The following is a 20277-nucleotide window of genomic DNA, read 5'->3' as shown; positions in this document are numbered from 1 at the left end:
GGGTTATTTAGTGATTTAGACGGTTTAAACCAATGGAAAGAGCTTTAGAGTAAGATCTGAGTTTCAATCTAATATCTGCCTTTGAGTGAGACATTCGGTGCAAGTTATTTAACTGCTTTGAACTTACTTCCTATCTGAAATATGAAGTAACTAGCTGCCCCTCACATGGAAGCTACTCCTATTATTAGAAGTCAGGGTACAGAATTCTTCATTCCCTTTTGAGTGGAGTGTGTTAGTAGGCACTGTGCATGAAGACTCCTGACTCTTTTCTTTTCCATTCTAATATCTGGGAAATTTTGGATAGGTTAAAGAGGGAGTTTTTCTTTTGCTATTTGGAACAAGCAGAAGAAAGAGGTAATTTTGCCACCATTTTCACTATAGTCTATTTTTTTAAACGTTGGTGATGTTTTTATGTAACTTCTGTCATTTTCTCTGCTTAGCAGTTATCAAAGTAGGTTAATGCTTCCTTTGGAATGTTTCCTTTGTCCATTCTTATTTCATTTCTGTTGTCATCATTACCTTAGTCCATTCCCTTATCACTCCAGCCTAGAGAATATTGCACTTTTCCTAAAACATCCTTTTATTGTGTCATTCCTCTCCTCAAAAGCCTGTAATGATTCACTGGTACCTTCAGGGTGAATTTTAAATAATTTAATCTGATATTCAAATCCTAGATGAGCATGGCTTCAGTATTATGTGTAACTAATTCTTGCCTTGACAGTTATGCTCTAGCCATTATTAGTGTGCCTGTTGTCTTCTGAACATACAGTGCCAGCAGGTGTGAACAAAGGCTGGGATATGCTATGGTTTAAAAGGTGGGAATGAAATTTGGCTTGTACTTTTATTAAATTTTAAATATTTACATGATAATAATTATATCTGGCCAAGTAGACTATCAGACCATAGGGGAGAAAGGAGGGGGGAATAATCATAGGCATTCAAGGGTCATACTCCAGTAATACTTAAGACAGTAGAATACTCATAGTAGGTATGAATAAGTATTTGGTATCATTTGAATAAACCATGAGTTCTGTGCTACAGTGGTACTAATATGTATAATTTTTCTTTCCTTCTTTCAGTGATGCAATAGCTGAAATCCGAGCTATATGCATAGAAGAGATTGGTATTTGGATGAAAATGTATAGTGATGCCTTTCTTAATGACAGTTATTTAAAATATGTTGGTTGGACTATGCATGATAAGGTGAGATGCACCCTGCAGATTGCTTGTCTATTTACCATAGACATAACTGCCTGCAGCTTTCATTCATATAGAAATACCTGGGGTACATTCCTATAAACCGCTCTCGTTATTCTATTCCATCTGCTCCTTGAAAATTTGGTCTCTATTATATTTGGAATCCAGGTCCCTAATTTTTTTTTTTTCTTTTACATGGGCAGGCACCAGGAATCGAACCCAGGTCCTCGGGCTTGGCAGGCAAGCATTCTTACCTGCTGAGCCACCATGGCCCGCCCCAGGTCCCTAATTTAACCCTCAATCTTGAATTAAATTTTGTTCCGAAATGTTAGGATCATTTAGATATGCTGTTGGTGGTCAGGCATTCCTTAGTCAGTGAGAAGAGCCCTTACTGTGTTATCTACTGAGTGCTATACATTAAAAAAAAAATTTCCTCAATTTCAATTCTCTTTTGATAAACAGGAATCTTAGTCAGATTGTTATAACTTGGCCTCTCAATTTTGTTTTGTTATTGTTGTTTTTAAAATCCTCTTCTTAGGCTTGTTTTCACTAGCCTTGAAGTCGCTCCTTGTATATATCCCTACCAGGTATTACTTTCTGTAAAGGAAAACTTTCCATGAAGTATGCTACTATTGTCTTTCATAATAAATTTTACTCTGAACAAATTTTTAAAACTTAACCGTTTTATATATAAAAATAGGAACAGCCAATGTATTTAGTCTTAAATGTTATCAAAGATGATACTTTCTGAAGAGATGCTATTGTATAGAACATATTTAAGACTTTAGCTGTGTAGATCTTGCATATTCAGCCTGAAAATATCAAAATTTCAATGCATTTTTCTCCTCTTGTTTCATTTAGCAAGGTGAGGTAAGACTCAAATGTCTTACTGCTCTACAAGGGCTTTATTATAACAAAGAGCTTAATTCCAAACTAGAACTTTTTACCAGTCGGTTCAAGGTTAGTCATTTTTTTTTTTATGTATCTACAAATTACTTAAAATTTAAAAATGTTTCTCTTATCCTCTCTTAAAAATATTTTAATTTTTTTTATCCTTAGGATAGAATTGTCTCAATGACTCTTGACAAAGAATATGATGTTGCAGTACAAGCAATAAAATTACTCACTCTTGTTTTACAGTAAGTATGTATTTGTTGCATATTACTGATGTGCAGACATTTGTATGATAACATTTGAGTCGTTCAAATTTATTTCAATCATCTAAATTTTAATACCTTAAATCATGGTGCTTTACTGCTAGAAGTCTAATTTCCTCATATAAAGTTGGGAAAACACCAGAAAAGGAAACGATTTAGTGAAATTCTAGCTAAAATAGGAATTCATGTGCTTCCATTCTCTTGGCTGGTTTCATTTCCATTTTACTATCTTTTATATGCTCTTGAGATAAAGCTCTACCCTTGAGCATATTAAAAAATGTGCTTATATTTTATCATACTTTTATAGTAAGAGTGTTTACTTAAACTGCTCTGTCATGGCTTCTTATAGGAGCTTTAAAAAATGTGAATTTAAAATATGTATTTCTGTCTTAAGTAATAGTAATGCTATTTATTTTTTTGTTCAACATGTCTTTGTCAGGTATAGTTTCTGAACAAGCATTGAGATACAAACATTTTGTTAAAAAATACCTAGGAATAAATTTAATAAGAAACCTGCCAGATATATGAAAAAATCTTTAATAAAATACAACTAAGAGACATGAAAGAAGACTTGAATTAATGGGTAGATGTACTTTCTTCTTTGGGAAGCTTACTTAGGAAAACTCATTATTTATAAAGATTTATAATTTCCCTGTATACTTAATTTAAATAATACTAGCAAAAGGGTCATTTTAAACAGTCATAATAAGCTAATTCTGATGTTCATATCGAACATTCATTATTTGAGTAACCAGTGTACTTCTTTCTGATAAAAATGAATGAGTGAGGACTAGGCTGATACTTAAAATCATAACATAAAAACCATAGTAATTTTTAAATTTTGGTACTGGTGCATGAGTAGACAAAAAGATCGGTGGAACAGAATAAAAAACCCACATGCATACAGGAATCTACTATAAGGTGAAGTGGCATTTCCTGTTTGTAGGATATAAGAGTCAGTAAATGGTTTTGTGACAGTTACGTTCTTTTTGTGAGAAAAAATAAAATTGGACCCCTATTTTATTCCTTACACCAAAATAATTTCCAGATGGATGAAATATTTAAATGTAATAAATGAAACTGTAAAGGTACTAGATGAAAACTTGGAAAGAGTTTAGATTATTATTTCATACGTAATATGACTGAGCCAGGTCTTTCTGAGCAATACATAAAACCTATAAAAGATCAATGAATATTAACTACTACATAAAAAACTAAAAAGTCTGTACATGGCATGAAATAACCATAAACCCAAAGCAAACAAACGATAAATTGAGTGAATTTTTTGTGTCACAGGGATTAAATTAATGAAAAGACCAGAAAACTAGGGGGAAAATAGTTAAAAGTTATGAATCAGATCATTGACAGAAAAAGAAATACAAATTTAAGTATGTTAAAAGATGCTCAACCACACTTAGAGACATGTATAGTAAGATAAGACCATTTTTACCTGTTTGCTTGGTGTTCTAGTTTGCTAGCTGCCAGAATGCAACACACCAGAAGTGGATTGGCTTTTAATCAAAGGGATTTATTTTGTTAAAAACGGTGTAGTTCTTTAGAGGAAAGGCAGCTAACTTTCAACTGAGGTTCTTTCTTACGTGGGAAGGTACAGGGTGATCTCTGCTGGCCTTCTCTCCAGGCCTCTGGGTTCCAACAACTTTCCCCCCCCCCCGGGCAATTCCTTTCTGCATCTCCAAAGGCCTGGGCTGAGCTGCGAGTGCTGAGATGAGGTATGCTAAGCTGCTTGGGCTGTGCTACGTTGAGCTCTCTCGTTTAAGTTTCCAGCCAATTAAATCAAATATCATTCATTGCAGCAGGCACACCTCCTAGCCAACTGCGGATGTAATAAGCAACAGATGAGGTTTACATGCCATTGGCTCATGTCCACAGCAATAGGACTAGGCACCTTCACCTGGTCAATTGGATGCCTGAACCTAACTACTGCAGTTGGCAAAGATATAAATGTTGGCTGATTTGGGAGTATCTGTCAAAATTTAAAATACACACATTCTCTGACCCAGCATTGTTTGTCATAGCAGAATTTTAGAAACAACCTTAGATGTTCTTGAATAGAGGAAAAATTAATTATATAAGAGAATAGTTCATATAGACTTACATATAGATTATCTCATTCAATACTCTGAATAGCTTTGTGAGAGGTGGTGGTTATCACCATTTATATAAAATGGGTTACATTGCTATCAATACAAAGAAGGCATTGGTAGATGTCCTTGGGCATGGACCATTTTCTGAGTATTCGTTTAATTTGGGAGCATTTTGAGTCATCTTAGCTATTATTGCACCTTTTTCCATAATTTTTTAATTAGATTTAAACATATACATGTTACAAAAATATTGAAAGGCTCCTGAAATAAACAAGAAATAATCTACATATATTTCTGTAACTTCTCCTCTCTCCTCCATAATATACTATGGATATCTTTCACATTTTTTCCTGATATTTTTATGACAGGATAGCTATTTATATATATACTTTGCTGAACATATATGTATTCATATATATATGTGTTCAGCAAAGTATATACCTAATAATTGAAACTTGTTGGAAATACTACTTCTTAAAAAGTGAAGGAACTGGTTTCTTTACTGATAATCTACTGCAGATTTATCATTGTTTAACTGATTTTATTCAATATGTTTTTTCATTATAGGGAGACATAAGTAGTTTTTTCTAAAAACAATCCAGTATCATACTTAGAGGAATTTAAATTAAAGTGCTTTTAAAACTTAAATTTTCACTACATTTTAGTTTAGTTTCTCTGAAAAAGTAATATTTACTTGGACATCAGATCTCCCAGATTTCTAGAGGCCTTGGGCACAAAAGAAAAGCAAAAAGTAAAAGGGATCTGAACTGTTCAATTAAACATCTAATGTTTTTAGGCTTTTATTTCTGGAGGTGATCCTATGATTCATAATTTACATATAATGCCAAAAACCTAGATAATGTATCTCACAGTAGGTTAAAAGCATATTAGGAAGGAAGGGTCTACCACAGGCCAGGACCTTGAATGCAGCCATCAAGTGAAGAACCCTACAAGGTTTACCTTGAGGTACTGTGGTTTATAGACCTAGTGATGATTGTGATTCACTGAGAACATTTTCTTAGGTTTATTGTGTGTGTGTGTTTTAATAAAATCAGAAAAATGAGTACTATATTTTAATAATATTTTCCAATACTAGGTTGTAATTAAAGTTCTTTTGAACTTAAATATTATTGGAAAGTCCACATGCATTGACTTATGGAATTCTGTAAATTGCAGATGAAGTACTCCTCGTTGATATGAGATAACTTGGGACAGTCGTATATCTTTCCTTAGTATAACTACAAATTATATGTAATGTGTTCCCTGTGATTATTAACTCTAAGCTCTTAGTGTGCTCCCATTTTAATTTCTATGGTAGTTTCCATTATTTTGTCTTTCTTTCCCTTTAGCAACTGTCACATTTTTACTTCTTTTAATATATTTATTTACTTTCAATATTCACTAATTTTATCTCCCTTGTTTCTTGGATCTTATTAAAATACTCAGCTCTTTTGTCAGACAAGCTTTTACTGGCAGATGATAATAATCAAAGTTGATTTCTTTTTTAAGATTTTCTTCAACACAAATTTATGGAAGTTTACTATTTTTAAATGTGTGAGCATTCATTGGTTTTGTATTTTTAAATGTATCAGCATTAGTTTTTGTACTCTTATTACATTTAGGATTAGAACATTATTATAAACTAGTATTGTTTATTTCTTTTCAGGAGTAGTGAAGAAGTTCTTACTGCAGAAGATTGTGAAAATGTGTATCATTTGGTTTATTCAGCTCACCGGCCAGTAGCAGTAGCAGCTGGAGAATTTCTCTACAAAAAGTAAATCTAAATTTTTAAAAATAATTTTCTAAAGCATACTTTTATAGTAGTAATTTGTGTTCTACATCATATTACAAATACATGTGACTTTTTAAAAAAATTATGCAGTACAGGTCAAAGTGAAGTTTTCACCCTTTAATAGTTCCTTTAGAAGTTTAGATTTCCCCCCTCCAAACACTGTATTTAAGTTAAATCTTTAAAGGGAAATGTATCTTCTGTGGGCATGCTTAAGCTTATATATACATTGCTTTAGAAAATATTTAAAGTTCTGCCTCAAGTTCTTAATGTAGTTTGACATAAGAACTCCAAGAATTCTACCATCTCTTTAATGACACTATTTAACACCTCAGATTTGGTAGTGTGAATAGAGTTGTAACTATGATCACAGGAAACTTTTGGCAAGCTATCTGTGACTTGAAGAGAACAGTTTGAGTAACTTCATGGAGTAAACTCTATTGTAAAATTTTATCAAAATGCCCATTAGGTCAGAACTAGTTATTAGAAAGAGTAGATAATATAAAACATTCATACTGCTATTTTCTGTTCATTGCTATCTGGTTTTTGAGGAAAAACAGCCATGACATCCACAGAAAGAGGGCATTAAATTCTGACGTTGGGATATTTGTAAAAGAAGAATGAAGGAAAAGATATGTACAGTTTTAAAGAGAAGAATATATGACTGAGTACTATGTGCATAAATGGAGTTAATCAGTGTAATACTTTCCCAAAAGGAAACAGTTGTATATAATGCAGTAAGGTTTCTACAAAGAATTCGCATTCAGCACAATTAGCATGAGAAAAGGGGACTAAGGAGGACAATCAATTGCAAAGTGAAAAGGTTTATATTCTTGAAGTATTCCTTAATTCCTTTGTTAGATGCTTGCATATGGATTCCAAACACTTAAGTGTTTTTGATTAGAAAATCCTTTTTTTTTTTTAAAGAAAGTAAAGCATTTGCTTTAATCATAGGCTCTTCAGTCGTAGAGACCCAGAGGAGGATGGAATAATGAAAAGAAGGGGAAGACAAGGTCCAAATGCCAACCTTGTTAAGACGTTGGTTTTTTTCTTTCTGGAAAGTGAGGTTAGTAGATGTTATTTTTTTTTATATGGTTATGCTTGAAAAAAAATTTAGAGAAGTGACTGATTAAAATGATGTACATCTTAAAAATTTGTCTGCATATGCAGCAAATGTTGAGTAGAATGGGGATCTTATCCAGTCCATGGAAATTGTTTTTCATGCTTTCTGCTTTTAGTAAGATATTCAAATAATAGGATATACGTGTAGACTAAAAACATGAATTTTCTAGTTGGAAAGACCTGGTTACCAGGTCTCTGCTTACTAATTTGAACAACCGTAATTTAGTTACTCTTTCTTCCTAAGCCTCATGTGGATAAAAATTTCTTAAGAATTACTGAGATAATCCACATTAACTCAACACAGAGCTTCACCTATTGTAAGTTCTCAATAGTTGGTAACTGCTATTATTGCTATCATTGTAAATATGGTTTTAAATATGGTTTTAGATTTAACACCAGCTTTTAAATCTCCCTTAAGTTGAAAAGCTCCCTTAAGGCCTTTTAATTTAATTTCTGATTGTTGATTGATAGAATGTAGAAATACAATTGGTTTTTGCATATTGACCTTATATCATACAACTTTATTAATTCATTTTTTATTAGTTATTTTAAAATAAATTCCTTAGGATTTTCTATAATACATAATCATGTCATTTGCAAATCAAGATAATTTTACTTCTTCTTTTCCAACATTTATACCATTTATTTTTTTCTTGTCTTATTCAACTGGCTAGGGCCTTGACATTGTTCTATTGTTCCTGATCTTAGGAGAAAAGCATCCAGTATTTCAACATTAAGTTTATTTTTAACCATAGGTGTTGTATAGATACTTATCATCAGGTTGAGAGCCTTCCCTTTTCTCCCTTGTTTTCTGGGAAGTTTTGTCATGAATGGATGTTGAAATTTGTCAAATGCTTTTTCTGCATGTCTTAATATGACTATTTGTTTTTATCTTTTATTATGTTATTGTTTTGAATTATGTTGATTGATTTTTGCAATGTTGAACCAACCTTACATTCCTAGGATAAGCACTTCTTAGTCCTGACCTGTTACTCTTTTTGTTTATTATTGCATTCAGTTTGCCAGTTTTGGAGGATACTCCCTCTGTCTATGTTCATGGGGGATACTGGTCTTTAATTTTCATGCTGGACCCCTAAAATGAGTTGGGAAGTTGTAGTAGGGCCTTTGCAGAATGATGAGAAATTATTTGCTTATAAGATTCAATTGACAAATAAACACATTTTATATTTTACTCAACCATTAGTGCTCTCATTCAGTTGAAAAAATTCATAGTGTGTTTTAGAATTGAGAGTAGTTAAAGGATGTAATATTAGGTCCAAATACACAGTAAATGTGCATATCACCTTTCAAAAATAATTTTCATATTAATATTTTTATGATTGTTGTGAGAAATGTTTAATGATACTACCTAACAAGGTTTGTTTACTTAGATTAAACAGCAAGCTACGGCAGTTTCTTCTCTGTGTTTTTATCTTAGTCCTTTCTTCCACCTGGTCTAAAAAATAACATCATTCTTTGAGAGTTTGCACATGATGCCAGCAAAGCTTCCTTTATTCTTAGTTAAGGCTAGTTTGGTATTTGTCTAAGAACACGTTGCTTTTTTTAAAATTTTAGTTACATGAACATGCAGCATACCTTGTGGATAGCATGTGGGACTGTGCTACTGAGCTGCTAAAAGACTGGGAATGTATGAATAGCTTGCTGTTGGAGGAGCCCCTTAGTGGAGAGGAAGGTAAGGACGTTTAGTTATGGTATTTTTGTTATCTAGACAGTTTCTTTCTTCTCCTTTTTTAAAAATTATAGAAGTTGTAAGTTTACAGAAAAATCATGCAGAAAGTAGAGTTCCTCCCCATCATTAACATTTTGCATTAGTGTGGTACGTTTGTTAATGAAAGAATATTATTATAACTGTGCTATAAACTTATACTCCATGATTTACAGTAAGGTTTCCTGTTTGTATTGTAGAATACTGTGGTTTTAAAAATTATTTTAAATTTTTGTTTTATTAGATAATTCTAAAAATAGATTTTGCTCATTCCATTTGTTTATCTGTTTATAGTTAAAGCAATTGATATAAAATTTTAGTTTGTACATGATTTTTTTTCACACACATGATTATGCTATGTATAAGGGTATAATTGCTTTCAGTATTCTTTACTTTTTTTGTTATCTAGGTTCTTTTTCAACCCTTCTTCCCTCCTTACCTCTCTTTCCTTCCCTTCTTCCCTCTCTCCATCCCTCCCTCCCAGATTTAGAATGCTGAGGGGTTTAGGAATGTTTAACTTGTTCTGATCCTTCCACTGATAGAGTAAGGGAATTGTTTTTATTTGCTAGTACATTAGATCTGATTCTGCTCACAGGCAGAAGAAACTGTTATGTAATGATTACATGAAGCATAAGAGGTAGAAGAAATAGGCTAACTCTTTCTGATATTTTTTTCCAGCATTAACAGACAGACAAGAGAGTGCTCTGATTGAAATAATGCTGTGTACCATTAGACAAGCAGCTGAATGTCATCCTCCTGTGGGAAGAGGGACAGGCAAAAGGGTACGCCAATATATTTTCAGTATACTAAACAACATTTCACCTTTTCCAATATTTTTCTTAAAATCTTAGTATTTTTATTCACAGAACAAAAAACGTTGAATCTTACATTTTATTCTTCAGATGACCTTTGCTTATAAATATATGTTAGAACTAAATTTTAAAAATGTTATATGGTAACATATATATAACATGTGCCATTTTAACTGTTTTTAAGTGTATAATTCAATGGTATTCATTACAGTTGCAGTATTGTGCAACAGTCTGTTCCCATCTATTATCAAAACTTTCTCATCATCCCAAAACACGAATTCTGTACCCATAAAGCAGTAATTCTCCATTCTCCCACCCCCTGGCTTCTGGTCACCTCTAATTTGCTTTCTTTCTCTATGAATTTTCTTGTTCTATATATTTCATGTAAGTGGAACCATGCAATATTTGCCTTTTTTGTGTCTGGCTTATTTCAGGCAGCATAATGTCTTCAAGGATCATCTGTGCAATAGCATGTATCAGCACTTCATTTCTTTTTACAGCTGAATATATATACCACATTTTGCTTATATATTCATTCGTCAGTGGACACTTGGGTTGCTTCCACCTTTTGGCTACTGTGAACAAAGCTGCTTTATGAGTATTGGTGTACAAATATCTATATGAGTCCCTGTTTTCAATTATTTTGGATATATACCTAGGAGTGGGAATTGACAGGCCGTATGATAACTCTCTATGTTTCAACTTTTGAGGAGCTATAGTTAGTCTAATTCCACAGCAGCTGTACCATTCTACAGTCCCACTAGCAGTGCATGAGAGTTTCTATTTCTCTAAATCCTTGTCAATACATATTTTCCATTTAGTTAATAATAGCCGTCCTAATGGGTGTGAAGTGGTATCTCACTGTGGCTTTGATTTATATTTCCCTAATGGCTAATAATGTTGTACATCCTTTCATGTGTTTATTGGCCATTTGTTTATCTCCTTTGGAGGAAAAAGTCCTTTGCCCGTTTCTTATTTGGGTTGTTTGTCTTTTTGATGTTGAATTGCGGCAGTTATTTATATATTCAGGATATTAGACCCTTATCAGATATTTGCTTCCAATTATTTACTCCCATTCTATAGGTGGTTATTTTGGTTTGTTAATGCTGCTAGAAATGGAATATACTAGAAATGGAATAGGTTTTATGCAGGGAATTTATTAAGTTACAAGTTTACAGTTCTAAGGCCATAAAATGTCCAAACTAAGGCATCCAGAGAATAATACCTTGACTCAGGAAAGGGCTGATGACATTTGGGGTTTCTCTGTTGGCCTGACATTTGGGGTTTCACATGGTGACCTCTGCTAGCTTTTCTCTCAACTTCTCCTTTCAAGCAGCTTTCCTAGGGGCATTTTATTTCTGCATCTCTAAATGTCTCTCTATGTCGGCTCTTAAGCTTTTTCCGAAATGGTTCCCTCTTAAAGGACTCTAGTAAGGGACCCACCTTGAATGGGTGGAGACACATCTCCATAGAAACCACCTAATCAAAAAGTCCCACCCACAATTGGGTGGGTCACCTCTCCATGTAAACAACTTAATCAAAAAGATTCCCGCCCAATAATATTGAATGAGGTTTAAAGAACATGGCATTTCTGGGGTACACAACAGTTTCAAACTGGCGCAGTTGTCTTTTTCACTTTCTTGATTATATCCTTTGTGTGAAAATTTCAAGATTTAGATTTCTCCCTGCATCATCTTCTTATGTCTTTAGATCTTATGTTTAGTTTGTTTATCCATTTTGGAGTTACTTTTTATACATGGTGTGAGGTAGGGTTCTGACTTCATTCTTTTGCATATGTAAGTCCAGTTTTCCCGGCACCATTTGTTGAAGAGGCTAGTTTTTCTCCATTGATGGACTTGTCACTCCTGATGAAAGTAGAACTAAAATTTAAACATTTTGCTTATTCTTTCCAGTCTGAGAAATCTTATGTTCTTCTGTAACATGCTTTGTATAGCAATTTATTATACTGAATTGTGGTTTGTGCCCTATAGCCTAGAGTAGATGGGAATGCTGCTCAGTGCAGTTGTTATATAAGGTCCTACATTATCTGTTTCTAAATTACTGCTTCCATTCAAAGGTAGAATTATAGTTAGTCTAATTGAGTATTGATTTTGCCTCTAGAGCTATTGAAAGCTTTTTCTTATTTAGGTGGCTTTGTTCTTTTGTAATGTGTAAGTTACTCCCTTTCTTTTTAGTTTTGGGGTTAATGTTTTATAGTCACAATTTTTGTATCCATCATTTAAAATAAGTTATTACTTACTTTGTATGGCTTAACTAACGTGCAAGCACTTAACAGTGTTCATGGGCATTAAAAACATCTTTGGGTTACTTTAGGTGCTGACAGCAAAGGAGAAGAAGACCCAGTTGGATGACAGGACAAAAATCACTGAACTTTTTGCTGTTGCTCTTCCTCAGTTATTAGCAAAAGTAAGTTTATGTCAGTGCCATTGTGTTACTAAGAAATTACAGGTTTGCTTGGAAAGACCAAACAGAATTGTATCATGATGTTTATTTACCATTATTATAATATTTTTAACATGCGCTTTTTTTTATTTTTCAAAGTACTCTGTAGATGCAGAAAAGGTAACTAACTTGTTGCAGTTGCCACAGTACTTTGATTTGGAAATATATACTACTGGACGATTAGAAAAGGTATGGTGTTTTCTGTATATTAAAAAACTTGAAGAAAAATTGTTTACTTTGTCCTATCATATTGTTTATCCTTTTTTTAAAATAACGTTTTTGTAACTTATGTGAAAGGAAATCTTTTTTTTTTTTTACGACTTTCATGTTTTAGATTTCTTGGATTTAGAACATGGTACTAATGAGTCTTCCTTTTGCTTCATACCCATAGCCATACCGTCTTTTCTAGCCATTATGTGACTATATAATACCACTGATGATTTATGAAGATTAGGGGTGGGTAACTACATAGTAACAATTACAAAACAACAGTAGCTAATATTCATTGAACACTTTCTTATGTTCCAGAAACCTTTATAAATTCTTTATATGTCTTAACATTTTACATTCTCAGCACAGCCCTATGAGATAGGTAAAAATTAAAGATGAGGAGATAGATATGGGTGTATCTGTTTATCATGACTAGAAATAGAAAAACACCTTAAAATGTATGTCCTGTTAATTATATAGTTATTGTATTTGAAGTATTCATTGTGTGGATGGTGTAGTCATTTTATGACTATTATATATACCTTAGTTTTAATGATAAACTTTAATTTTGCAGCATTTGGATGCTTTATTGCGACAGATTCGGAATATAGTGGAGAAGCACACAGATACTGATGTTTTAGAAGCATGTTCTAAAACTTATCATGCACTCTGTAATGAAGAATTCACCATCTTCAACAGAGTAGATATTTCAAGAAGTCAACTGATAGATGAATTGGCAGATAAATTTAACCGACTTCTTGAAGATTTTCTGCAAGAGGTATATATTAGAAATATTTTGTCAATTGCCCCCCCCCCCCCCCAAGTAATCTGATTAGTAATCCAGGTGTCAGTCCTGGTTAACAGTATGTTGAAAAGATGTTCAAGTTGTTCTTTGACTCATTATGCTTCTGATACTCCTCTACCAAAATAGAGGTGGTAAGATTCTGTGACTTGGGAGAAGGTAAAAGTAAAATTGACATTTTTCTTCTTCTTTTTTTTTAATGTAAAGAAGTGATTTGAGAAGTTACCTGGTGTTAGTTGAATAAGGGGCTGTTAGGCTACTAATGGAACAGAAAAGGGGGGCTATACTGTGGTCTTGTAACCTCAAAAAGTTGGGTTTTTCTTAGTGTATTGGTAATGTTGGTGAGGAAAGGTCATTATATTATAGTCTTGCTATTAGGCCTTGATAAATTGTTATAGTCACTGTTGTTACTAGAGTTTCCTGTGTTGACTGTTGTTTCCAAAGAGGGTTACTAAGTGCTTGGTACTCTTATATTTTTGTTGTGATTATCTTTTCTTGTTTTAGTAATTAACTTCTTTATCTTTCATTTCCTTGTGTAACATTATCCCATGCCTACTAAGTATTACTTATTGGAGGCTTTGAAATATATTGTGCAATTATCACATTCTTGGTTAAAATTTTTAGTGGCTCTACTTTTGGCTGAACATGATTATGTGACTAGGGTAATTTAAAATCAAGCAGTAACCTGTTAATTGTTTTTGTTTTGTAAAAAGATTAGCGTTTCAAAAGAAGTAAGTGTTTTGGGGGAGTCCTTGGGCTCAATACAGTAAACATTCAATAGTGATTTTTAAATTTTATGTAGTGAGACTTGTAAAATTTTCAAAAGTTTAGGTTACTCTAATTTGTAGTTCCATATGTTGATACCCAGCAAGGACGAGAGAATACTGTTCTCCATTTAAAGGATTTTTTTTCCCCATTTACTTCTGATTAGTCTAGTAAATACATCTTTCTAAAAAACACTATGTTTAGTGTACATAGCTTTTGTCCTTTTGGTGTTGCCTTTATGATCTCTTGCATGTTCTCTAATATAGTTTTCTTTATTATCCCAACGCATTTATTCCCATAAAACAGTATATGTCACCATAGTTTTGTGTCAAAGTTACTTAAAGGAGAAAGGGAGAATATCATTCTATTTTTCTCTCTTGGGTATACTGTACCTGTGATAGATAACAACTCTGTGTTGACTAATATAGCCTTAAATTTGGCCAAATCTGGGCATTGAGTGACAAAGTTAGTTTGTAGTTATTTCTTTTTTTCAAGCTTTCATCACTATTTTTTTTATAGCCTAGAATTTTTCACTTTAGTTATTCTTAATGTTCATTATTGTGTAATTAATCATAATAGGGGGAAGAACCAGATGAAGATGATGCATATCAGGTACTATCAACATTGAAGAGGATCACTGCTTTTCATAAGTAAGTTGAATATTTGCGTTTCTGATTTCTTAAAAACTGTAGCAAAATAAAAATCAACTGGCGTATTTTATGGGTTATAATGTTATCAGATTGTTAGATTTCTTACACTTTTGGGAAAAAAGTACTTTGTAGAGTTATATTTTGAATTAGGGGATGACTGACAAATTATCTCAATGTACTTTTTTTAAAAAGATGCATTTTTGTTGTTGTTGAGGGGACATGTTAAAAAGTTTACTGTGTCTCCCTTAACAACATTCTGTTGATGCTCATGTGCAAATTAGTTTAGCTATAATTCTTTTTTTTTTTTTTTGCAGTGCCCATGATCTTTCAAAATGGGATTTGTTTGCTTGTAATTACAAACTATTGAAAACTGGAATTGAAAATGGAGACATGCCTGAGCAGGTTTTTATTCATTTAAAAGTTGAATATTTAACTTTGAGAATAAAGTATTATGACTTAAAATTTTGACTGTGTTCTCTTGGTTCTTTTTACAGATCGTTATTCATGCACTGCAGTGTACTCACTATGTAATCCTTTGGCAGCTTGCGAAGATAACTGAAAGCAGCTCTACAAAGGTTTGTGGTAGTTCAGTTGTGTTTTTATTAGATCAAATATCATTAACTGTTTTCAGCAAACTTACACACTTAATAAGAGCAATTAAGTGAGTTTTTACTCATTTTAAATCTAGTGTTTATAAGCATATACCTTTAAAATAGTCCTGTTTGTATTTTGATGAATATTCAAAGAAAGAAAATTAATATGGTTTGTTTCAAGATATGATTTTAGATTAAAAGCTGTTCATATTTGAAGGTGGCATAATTTATGCTTTTCTATTGTATTAATATAATAATTCTCAAAATGTACAGCTAGAAAGATAGCATTTGTAGATCATCACCAAGAGCCTTTGAAAAAATCAGATACGGCTATTAGATCATATAATTTGAAGATAAGAAGCCAGCTGCTCCTAGATCTTGTTGTGCCCTGGCATTGTTGGGGATCACCTTGTTCATACTCAGGATCCCTCAGTGACATTCTAAATTCATGTTATGTCATTCTCTGATTGAATATAATGTACCAGCTGCCAGATCATAGAACTTTAAAAATTTGACACATAATGGTAATCCTTGATGTGTTTTGTAGTTGAATAGTACTTCCTTTTCCATTTGTAAATAAGAAGCTTAAACCTTATGCTTGTAAGTGGATATATTTTTTAGGCTTATTCTTATAAACAATAAGTAATTTTGGAGGGTTATAGAATTAGTTATTCACAGATATTTTTTTCCTCAGAAAGGAATCCTCAGGATAAGAAGTTTGTATTGCATAGATCCACAGAAACATTTTAAATGCTTAGAATTTCTCTATGCGTTTAAAATGCTATTACATTTACAAATGGATTTTTCCCCTTGCAAAATCAATGTAGTGTTGCTGTTAAAATAGTGTACATTTTCTCAAATATTCAGGAAGACATTTACATAACTAAATATCAAGCTGATACTAAGAACAATGACATATATGTGATTGCTCATCTAAGTTTTGAAAGCACTGGGTTAAACGGGTATATAAGTAATACTTTTAATAGCAAGAAAATGGTAAAATATGAATGTTTCAGAATAAAAAAAATTATGCCGAGACATGGTTGAGTTTTAGTCACCAAATAGAATATCCAAGTTATACTTGTTTTTATTATATATAACTCTACAGTTATGTTTTCCAAATATACTGATATTCTATCATTTGGCATCCAGTATCAGAAGATAGGCCAAAGGTCAAGCCTGAAATAAATTAATGTGATTGATCTTCATAGAATAATTTTCAATTCTAAATTAACTGGTAAATATTTAGAAATAGGTAAGATGTAAGAATATGATTCATCTTTTTACTTTAAGGGAAATTTTTAAGTTTTTTGATAGGAGTAATACCACAAAGCTGACTTTTTTATCCCTCTTTGAGCTTTTAAAAAGTACAACCAGCATCCTAAAAGAAAAAATAGAAAATGCTACCCTTTTAAATTAATCATTTTATTCTATTCATTAGTTGGCCACTCTTCAAATTATAAAAAGTTATCATGGCGCATAAATCTTTAATCACTCTGGGCTAGTGTGCTCATTAAAGTTAGCCATACATAGACTCTAGTTCTAAAGGACCCAGAATGCTTAGGATATTATCTATTAATATATCTGATGCTTTTAAGGCTGCAGTTTAGTGAGATTTGTAAGAAAATTGGTCCAATATTTTTCTTGTTTTCTTTTCTAGCAAATTACAAATAAGAAATCTAGTAACAGTTAATATAGTTTGATGTCACAACGTTTTATGTAATTTAATGTATTTTTAAAATACTTAATGAGTTTTTAATACAGTGCTTTAAAATTTCCATATTGTTTTCTAGGAGGATTTGCTTCGTTTAAAGAAACAGATGAGAGTGTTTTGTCAGATATGTCAGCATTACCTGACCAACGTGAATACTGCTGTTAAGGAACAGGTTAGTGGTTCCTATAAATAATAGTTTTTTGTAAGCTGCCTTTGTAAAATCTGAACTGATAGAAACTTCATGTGATACTATGATTGAATATAATAGGAATATCTTATATCTACCCATGTATACCACACTCAGAAAGTAGAATAATACATCAGACTTTCACAAAGAAAAATTGATTCATTAATTTCATGTAGCATTTATAATTGCATCACAGACTGTCCTTATATTATAGTTATCCTACAGTGTTTCTTTGTGACACACTTGATAAACCATTTAAGAACAAACTAGGTGTGTAAATCACAAAAGTTCTTATTCGTGAAAGCAACAAGTATGCTTCAGAGAGGAAATTCCATGAGGTTTTTGTCATCTCTGAGAATATGTATTATCAGATATTGATATCCCAGTCACTGCCCTATCTGTCCTGATTAAGCTATTTTTCCTTAATATGGACGTTTTCTGAAATAAAAATTTGTAGTCACTTACCTGCCTTTAAAGCATTACCTTCCCATTCCACATACCTTCATGATTCTAATACCAGATAACAATAGATTGTTACCTAGTGCCAGAGGTAGTTTCAACATCTGTAAAATCAATCTCAGTAGTTGTTCTGAGTGCTATTTTTGGTTGCTTGTGGTATGTTGGGTACTGTTTATTTTAGTTCCAAGTGTATTTTACTTTTAAAGCCATGAAGAATGTTGTTCAAATATATCCAACCCCTTTGTCATTTATCTTTATTCATTTTAAAAATCAAAACTAATTTCATTGGAATATATTTGAATTTTCTATAGTTAAAATTTTACTTTCAGTGCCTTTTAGTCTCTTTCCTTTTTTCATTTCTAACTCCCTCTTATCCATCCCATATACATATATACTTGGATACACATAAATTCAAAGGTATTAAATGGGCCAGGGTCTAATTACTGAATTTTTTCTTTACGCTTTTTATTTTGAAATAATTTCAAACTTATAGCCCAGCTGCGAAAATAATACAAAACCCATACCGAGAACTCCAACATATTCCCCTCTTCCAAATTCCCAAGATTACCAATTTTAACATTTAACATTTCACGTTTGCCATATCTTTTTATTTTCTGAGTAATTACTGAACTTTTCATCTTCCTTGCAAAAGTATCATGTATAGCATCATAGCTGTTATATTGGCAAATTCTCTCCAATTTTAAGTATGTAGTTTTGAAGTAGTAGTAGCATTAAAGGACGTGGGATTTCATCTCTACAGTTCAGATGAAAGAAACATTAAAGGACATGGGATTTCATCTCTACAATTCAGATGAAAAGAACAAGGTTTCTGAAGGTAGTAACTTTAGAGTGAAGTTCTTGGAGTAGGATTTTTATGAGGAAGAATACGCAAATCCAAAACTACTAATACATGAGCTATTTCTTGATATTATCATTTGCCTATGCCATACAGATGTTCATTTTACTATTCCCCTTCCCCCGCCTTTTTTTTTCTGCAGTGTTAACACATAATTCCTTGTGAGTTTTCCTGTGTAACCTCCTTTGTAAGCCTTGGAGATTAATTGGTCATTAAACACCCCGTATGTCAGTCTTCCTAACAGTTTCCAGGCAAGTGTCCTGGTTAGCTCACTTGACTTGCTGGCTCACCTAATTAGTAAACATTATCATACTTATCATCTCACATCTTCAGTGTGTCATATGGCAAAAGCTTTTCTAAACTCAATATTCTGATAGGTATGAATTACACCTATAGTAGTAAAATAAGAAGAGATTGATAAACGGGATAAAACAAAGTACAGAGCAAATGTAAATGCAGTTAGTTCCAAAATGATAAAACTATTATTAAGATTTGCTGTATGTTCTGTATTAAAATCTGTCTTTCCAGCAGTGATATTCCTTTTTAAATGTATTCTCCAGGTGACTTTGTGTCCTAAAAGTTGTATTTTTATTACTCCTTCCCAACAGATAATTTAACTTTTTTTCTACTACTTTGTGACTAATCTTACCAGTGTTTCTTCTCATTTGGGCTCAAGCTTCTTGAGGTATAATTTCAACTGTATGTTTATTATGATATTACCAGGTTTTCCTGAAGAGTGGTAAGCAGGCCCATAGCTTTGTGATTTCTCTTCTAATACTTATCTTGAGTATAAAGTTTTTTTCTTTTATTGAATGAAAGAATGGTAACGTGTTTATATGTTATTTCATACTTGAGAATGTTTACTATGAGGCATTGTGATGTATTGCAAGAGTGTAGGATTTGGATCAGCAAACCTGAGTTTGTGTCCTGGTTTTGTTCTTTTGGGCAGTGCTAACATGTGCTAGTTACTTAAGTTGCTGAAAATGAAGAAGAATGTTTGAAAATTGCTTTGCTGTCAGTAAAGCATTACCCAAATAATAGTGACCATTCTCATACAGATTGTATTTCTCAGTTTGAAAATCTTAGGAAAATACTAAACATTGCTTTTTCTTAAGAATTTCAAATATAGAAAATTAGATTCTATTTCTGTGCTATATATGTAAGTTACCTGTGGCAGTTGGTGAGAAACTTTGGTTTAGCATGTATTCTCTCTCTCTTTTTTTCTTAAACAGGCCTTCACTATTCTTTGTGATATTTTGATGATCTTCAGCCATCAGATTATGTCAGGGGGCCGTGACCTGTTAGAGCCATTAGTTTACACTCCTGATTCTTCATTGCAATCTGAGTTGCTCAGCTTTATTTTGGATCATGTCTTCATTGAACAGGATGATGATAATAATAGTGCAGGTAAAATGTCTGTGTTCTGCATAAATCAAATTCAGATAACAATGATATAAGGTTTTGTTCAACTATATGATATTTTATTCTTTAAACATGAGAGATAGGGGTATGGTATGTATTTTTCTTTTTATTTCTTTTTCTGGAGTGAAGCAAATGTTCTAAAAAAATGATCATGGTGATGAATATTGTGAGCCATTGATTGTACACGTCATATAGAATGTATGTTAAGAATGTTTGTGTTTGTATGTTGTTTTGTCAATAAAAATATA

At 32.4% G+C, this 20277-nt stretch overlaps 1 protein-coding gene across 10 annotated transcripts in view; it reads left to right on the top strand.

Annotated features, from left to right (window-relative positions):
• Positions 1 to 20277, top strand: part of STAG2 (STAG2 cohesin complex component) — a 194999-nt gene that overhangs the window by 138037 nt on the left and 36685 nt on the right. For all 10 annotated transcript variants that reach the window (XM_077145994.1, XM_077145997.1, XM_077146000.1 and 7 more), the window contains 15 exons: positions 1080 to 1203; positions 2059 to 2157; positions 2257 to 2336; positions 6126 to 6233; positions 7203 to 7314; positions 8946 to 9063; positions 9775 to 9878; positions 12243 to 12335; positions 12471 to 12560; positions 13156 to 13359; positions 14728 to 14798; positions 15113 to 15200; positions 15293 to 15373; positions 17185 to 17277; positions 19840 to 20014. In XM_077145994.1, the coding sequence (XP_077002109.1) occupies positions 1080 to 1203; positions 2059 to 2157; positions 2257 to 2336; positions 6126 to 6233; positions 7203 to 7314; positions 8946 to 9063; positions 9775 to 9878; positions 12243 to 12335; positions 12471 to 12560; positions 13156 to 13359; positions 14728 to 14798; positions 15113 to 15200; positions 15293 to 15373; positions 17185 to 17277; positions 19840 to 20014 (1640 nt within the window). The remainder of the gene's footprint in view (positions 1 to 1079; positions 1204 to 2058; positions 2158 to 2256; positions 2337 to 6125; positions 6234 to 7202; positions 7315 to 8945; positions 9064 to 9774; positions 9879 to 12242; positions 12336 to 12470; positions 12561 to 13155; positions 13360 to 14727; positions 14799 to 15112; positions 15201 to 15292; positions 15374 to 17184; positions 17278 to 19839; positions 20015 to 20277) is intronic.

The sequence above is a fragment of the Tamandua tetradactyla genome, chromosome X (genome assembly GCF_023851605.1).
Source record: "Tamandua tetradactyla isolate mTamTet1 chromosome X, mTamTet1.pri, whole genome shotgun sequence".
In the NCBI taxonomy this organism is placed as follows: Eukaryota; Metazoa; Chordata; class Mammalia; order Pilosa; family Myrmecophagidae; genus Tamandua; species Tamandua tetradactyla.
The sequence above is the reverse complement of the archived record's forward strand: the minus strand, read 5'-3'. Positions and strand labels throughout refer to the sequence as shown.